General features: G+C 57.0%; 2 protein-coding genes across 2 annotated transcripts in view; one reads left to right on the top strand and one right to left on the bottom strand.

Annotated features, from left to right (window-relative positions):
- Positions 1-6,083, bottom strand: part of CDH23 (cadherin related 23) — a 101,036-nt gene that overhangs the window by 39,983 nt on the left and 54,970 nt on the right. Inside the window, exon 21 of the mRNA XM_057373751.1 lies at positions 5,896-6,044. Coding sequence (XP_057229734.1) covers positions 5,896-6,044 — 149 coding nt within the window. The remainder of the gene's footprint in view (positions 1-5,895; positions 6,045-6,083) is intronic.
- Positions 3,802-4,206, top strand: CUNH10orf105 (chromosome unknown C10orf105 homolog). Its single transcript, XM_057373740.1, has one exon. It carries the CDS (start codon positions 3,802-3,804, stop codon positions 4,204-4,206), a length of 405 nt encoding a protein of 134 aa, XP_057229723.1.

The following is a 6,083-nucleotide window of genomic DNA, read 5'->3' as shown; positions in this document are numbered from 1 at the left end:
GGGTCGGAGCTTTTCTGGGACGATCAGAGTTGGGCAGGGGAGCTGCTCCCATGTCCGGTGGGCACACAACCCACGGCAAGACATGCTAAAATTACCAAAAATTATCACGAATGCAACCAGCCTAGAGCATGAACTCAGCACTGAGCCGAGGCTGTGATGCACCGCGCAGTCCCGGCACGGCCCGAGCCACCCGCCCACCCTGGGAAAACCAAGGCACGGGTCCCCTCTGGTGTCACCGAACAAGACTGCAGCCCTAAAGCCCCAGCCAGCAGCCAGCGGCCGGCAAGAGGGACCTGGCGGTGGCCAGCAGGGCTTCCAGAGCAGGAGGAACCGAGCCCCTGCACCCTCTCTGCAGAACACACTTCCCCCGAAGCACCCGCGAATCACCGCGGGGAGGATGCGGGGAATGCCTGAGCGTTTATTCTCTGTCCACATCCCTCTGCAAGTGATCTTCTGCCTCATCTTTTCCCTACAATATCACCCAGCCCTTCTGCCCTTTTCCCAGGCAGCTCTGCACCCAGAGGAAGAGGAGGGGTTGCAGCAAAGGAAGCCACGCAGTGGGAACAGAGAGGGATTTCGCCCCCAGCCCCACACAATGCTCACAGGAATCAGAGRAGCTCCTCTGAAATGTGGTTTTGAGATACCTCGAACTGCTCTTGCTCCATCTGCATCAGCAGAAAACTTGGAAAACTCTGCCTGGATTTCTCATCCCTGTGCCACACATGCTTTTTTCCTCTGTCCCAGACCAGCTCATATATCGCYTGTGGCTTATTCCATGTTCCCCCATGGACCCAGGCACCTTCCTTTCACAGCGGAGAGCTCTTCCTCCCAAACCAGCTCTTTCACCCGCTGGCTGTCTCCTCTCCTGCGGGATGGTTGGGCCCCACAACAGCCGGCAAGCGATGCCCTGGCAGACCAGCTGCCCTGGCACGGCACGGGGAAAWGCTAAGGTGCAGCCAAGGAGTAAAAACGAAGGGATGGGAGACAAACCTTCACGGCTTTTTGTGCCATTCCTTGCCCCACTGTGCCCAGGAGAATGCATTTCAGGATGAGCCAACTGCGCATCCTTTGGGGCATCCTCTTCCCAGCTCATSCCAAGCAGGAAGTTCTGGTACATAAACCGAATGAATTGGTCGGYCCAGGTATTTGATTTTAACTAAAACCCGGTTGTTTTGCATTAAAGCAACACGTGCTCTTGCCAGCCTGCAGCCTGGGGAAAGCTTGGCTGCTGCTGAGGTCCTGAGGGAGAGGTGGTGCTGTGACAGACTGTCCCAAACTCGGGAAAACAGCAACCCTGGAGTGCAAACAGTGGGAGAGAAGCTCGTTGTGCTGCAGGAGGAAGGCACTTTGTGCAGCTGAGCTGAGCCCCAGCTCATTTGATCCTTTTGCTCTAGAGCAGCTGCAGGCACAGCCAGCCTTTCAAACACCCCCAGCTCCTTGAAAGGTGCCCGAAAAGGAGRAGGAGGGGCAATAGAAGAATGGAGAAAAAATAGATTTTCTGGGAAAAGGCAGAGCAGGCATGCGGAGGGCAGGTGCCGCCCCGTCCCCACCACGACTGTACCATTTACTCATCCCATAGGGACAAATTCTGGAGAAACACATCCCAGGGGACTCGACCCCAGCAAGGGGCACAACTCCAGCAGGACACAGCTCCGGGACACGGCAGCGCTGGCACAGCCCAGGGAGGGGCTCAGGGCTCCAGGGCTTGGCTGGCTCAGGCTGTCCCCAGCCCGGCTGYCACCTCTGTCCCACCCTCCCCAAAGGGAGGAGGGGGCTGGCAGCGGCACAGAGCGGTGGGAGAGGCGGCGAGGCGAGAGGCTGCTGAGAGGTAGGGAGCCCAAACCCCCGCGGCAAAGCCACCGCCGGCCCCCCGGGTCACCCCGGGCGGGGACAGACCCCCGGCTGCAGGGCTGCGGAACCCCCAGCCGGGGGAAAGGGCTGAAAACGGGCAGGATGCAAAGTTTGGGGTGGGAGTGAGGTCAGGCATCCCTCCTCCCGTCCCAGTCGCGCTGCTCCATCTCTGCCGGTGATGGGAGAGGGGGAATATGCTGTGGAGGCAGCTCTGCCCCTGAGCAGTGGGGTGATGGGGAGCAGCACCACTCACTCTGCTCTCAAAACCCAACCTCCTGGGCTGGGAATGCAAGCGGCTGGRAAGCCTCAGCACGTTGGGAAAAGTTGGGGAGCTGCAGGAAAAGCGTTGCTAAGCAAGGCGAGGAGGGGAATGAGAGCKGCTTTTCATCGGAGCTGTGCTACAGGCAGTGCCTGCAAACGGCCTTTTCTTTGCAGAACTTTGWGGAAAGGTGGGGAGAGCATATGGAACAAGTGCCAAACCAGGCAGCTGGGCCAGGCCAGGGAGCAGTGCCCACTGCAGGGCAGAGCAACCCTCACTGSTGCTCATGCACCAGAATCGTTTTTTCTTCTTCCTTTCTGCCTTTCTCAGGGGCATTTCACCCGTTGCAATTTCTCTTTTTTTCACTCTGATCCTCGCCTGCCTCATGCCCAGTGCTGGGTCCAGAGTGCTCACAGGGCTGTGCCATATTTGGGGCAGGGATATCCCTTCTGGGGGATATTTCCAGGATGGGCAAATCTCTCATGGACCCACCAGGGTGCAGAATATGGGGTCTGGGTGGGACAGTGATGCTGGGAATGGGCAATGCCATGAAAGTCCAGACCTTCCAGCTGAGCTGGATGTGAGGACAGGCTGGGTGGGAAACAGGAGGAGAACAAGCCACGGCTGGAAAAGCCTGGGAAAGCATCAGTGTGATCCCTCCTGATGGGTTTCTATGGAACTGCTGTCAAGTGAATTTTAAAGCCAAACTCTGCAGCCATGAGTGAGGAGGCAAAAAGAGCCTGGAGGAATCGTTCACGCCTCTCGGCTGGCTCTTAAGGAACAATATAAGGTCACCAAGCTGAGCAGAGGCAGTCTGTAAATGCCAGCATTAAGGTAGCCGTGGAAACCTCGATTCAGGCTGCCTTTGGTGTGGGATACGCTGCARTCCTGCCTGCTGGTTTTTGTGCCCAGCCTGTCCATGGAGCAGGGGCTCATTGGGATGGCTGCACTGCTCCCAAGGCTGAGGGGAAGGGACTGAGCTAGGCAAGGAGGGGTTGCACGATTGAAAAAAGAAACTTTTGGGGTGAAGACAGGTGAAAACCTCACTTTAGAGGAGGTGACAAGAGCTGCAGTCCCTGAACCTGCTTGCAATAGACACGAGGATTTTTGGCAGGAGCAGGGTGAGGGTGTCACACTTCACCCCTGCAGAATAATAAAGGCAGTGCCACCACAATGCCACAAATCTGAGGGGACTTGTCATGGGGGACTTAACCAGCTGTCTGATTTCTTTGGGGGAATAATCCAAAACCCCCAAATGACAGCCAAACCAACAAACCCACATTTTTGGGGAACAGAGATGAACCAAACCCCAGCAGCTCGGGGGGAGGATTTTGGACTTTCTCTAGCACCTGGATATTTATCTCTTCCAGCAGATATTTATCTCTTCCAGAAAACCTTCATGCAAGCTGCGTGTGCTCCCTAAAGGTGCCCTCAGAGGGGCCACGGTGCCATATGCACACAGTGGCAGATTCCTTTGCCAGGTGGTTTTGCACTTCAAGTGTAAAGGTTTCGCAAGTGTAAACACCACCTCTGCGCCCTGCCTCCTGGCAAAGCAGATGGGCACCTCCTGTGTCACCCAAAACACAGCTGGGACATCSTGGTGTGACAAGAATCCATCAGTGTAAGCAGAGGGTGGCTGTCTGTCTGTCCAGCTTGTGATCATCTCTCTGTCACCTTGTGCTGCAGGGAAGATGAGCACAGAGGGCTCTGCCAACAGCACCTCTCCCACCTCACCTCTCCTTCCCACCATGCAGCGGGTCCCGCCCAGCGCTGCGTCCCCTGAAGTGACAGCCTGGCTGCCCGTCATCGTCGGGCTGCTGTGCATCCTGCTGGTCCTGGCCACCTTCCTGACCTTTGTCACCGCCTGCARGCCAGCAGCACTGGGCTGGTCCCTCCCCGGGCAGCAGGAGCGCCTGCCCCACCACCCCGTGGATGGCAGCGAGCCCCAGCTCAGGCTCTGGAAGCGCCTGGGCTCCCTCAGGTGCTCCATCAGCAGCTTCAGGAGGAGCCAGCTGCTGTCTCAGAGCCAGCCTGCCTGTCCCAGGAGCTTCTCTGCCAGCCAGGACTGGGACACCGTGGAATCCACTAAAATGTGACCTTGCTCTGCTTTTTTCACTGAGCTTTGGGCTCAGCTCCCTCCTCAAGCATCCCTYGGCAGAGCCCCTTGGAGCAGCTCATTTCCCAGCAGTGGCTCTGCGAGGCCACAGCAGATTTTGCAATGTCAGGCTCCCAAACGCTTTCCAGGTTCCTGCTTCCTGCCAGGGAAGGTRGAGGCACCCAAACTACGCCCACACTATGCAGCCACCACCAAAAGGAGTTCCAAAAAATAAATCCTGCCGCTTCGTTTCTTTGGGAAAGCATCGTGCAGGTTGTGCTCTGCCTGAACAAACAGCCTGGAAAGGAGTGGGAACAACCTGGCTGCCTAAAGAGAGGCATCCCTGGGCAAACCTGTTCCAGAAAAAGCAATTCCCAGTGTGATTTCCCCTTGAGCAGTGCTCTGGAGCCGATGGAGGGAGGCTCGTGCCTGGTCCCTGTCACCCCCTCCCCACGCAATGACCCGTGGGCTGCTGTGGTCAATGCATTCCCATTCCTCTGGCCCTGCTTTGGGAAGGAAGGGATGGGGAAACATTCAGAAACTCTCCTGCTGCCCTGGAAAACATGGGGATGTGGGGATGCATTTGAAGGGAGAGACTTTCTGTACCAAGGGTTTACGCTGAGGGTGTAAATTAAAATAAASCCAGGTGACAGCTCATTTCCATTTCTCTTTGATGCTGTTCTGAGGAAAACCAACACCTCCTCTCCTATGCCACAGGCTTTCAAGGGCATCCCCCACTTTTGGGAAGTGGCTTCTAAGAAAATGGTCACACTCAAGATCCCTCCACTCCTTTGAGGGAGGGATCCCCACAGGGCCACTGCTGCACCCTGGGATGGCAGGCTGACCCCATAGACACCACATACACTGTGCCTGACCCCATAAACATACATACACTGTGCCTGACCCCAGAGACATCACGTACACTGTGCCATCACACCACAGGTGACAATCACCACGGAATTCCCTGAGGACCAGCCGCCCAGAGCAGACAGCAGCTCCCAGCAAACCTTTGTTGCGGGAGGCAAAAGGCTCCTTTCTCCTCTGCCCRTGACTCACCCTGCCAGGACAAAGCTGCCCCTTTGCCCGTGCTGGGAGAGGTATTGAAGGCAGGAGGAGCCTTCCCAGGGCCCTGTGCAAAGAGCCTTTGGTGCTGGCTCTAGAAGAGCGCTGGGTTTGAAGGGATGCTGGACAGCCCCGCAGCCCCGTGTGAATGCCCGCATTCATTCGCTGCTCACTGAGCCATTCAGCTCTGCCCACCGCTCCCTCAAAGGGGAACAAAAATGAAAGCAAAGCCCAAATGCTTTTCTCCYTCTCTGAGGGTTTTCCCCTCCTCCYCGAGCATCTCTTTGCAGGCACTCTTCTCCCTCCCCATGGAGATCTCTGTTTGGGAGGAGGGAGAAAGCAGGGATGCAGCCAAAGCAGCCTCRCCAGCACAGGGCTTRGTTCTTCTCCTCTCTCCCCCTGCARAAATTGGGTGAATTTCTTWWTTTTCCCTTKYCCTTTGCTGCCTTCTCCCTGGCACTCATAGCCTGGACTGGCAGAGTAGTGGATGAGCAAGAACCACCTCTCAGGGGGCAGAGATGACAGAGAGAGAAAATCTCTGCCCTGCGCTTCCAGCAGCTTGTGGTCAGGGCATGGTCAGTGAGGACCCCCACCTCCCAGCCCAGGGTCCCAGGGCAGAGCCACRTGCCTGCACTATGCTGCTGGCAGCAGGGATGTCCTCGGGGACGCTGACTTCRTAGCTGCTCTGCAGGAAGATGGGCCTGTTGTCATTGACATCCAGGACGGTGACATACACGGTGGCAGTCCCCGTGCGCCGGTTCCCCGTGGGGCCGTTGTCTGTGGGGAGAGAAAGGTGAGGGAGGGAGGGATGGATGG

This window comes from Malurus melanocephalus, unplaced genomic scaffold (genome assembly GCF_030028575.1).
Source record: "Malurus melanocephalus ecotype Western Australia unplaced genomic scaffold, MMel_1.1 scaffold_207, whole genome shotgun sequence".
Lineage (NCBI taxonomy): Eukaryota > Metazoa > Chordata > Aves > Passeriformes > Maluridae > Malurus > Malurus melanocephalus.
Note: the sequence above shows the minus strand (reverse complement) of the source record. Positions and strands in the feature narration are given on the sequence as shown.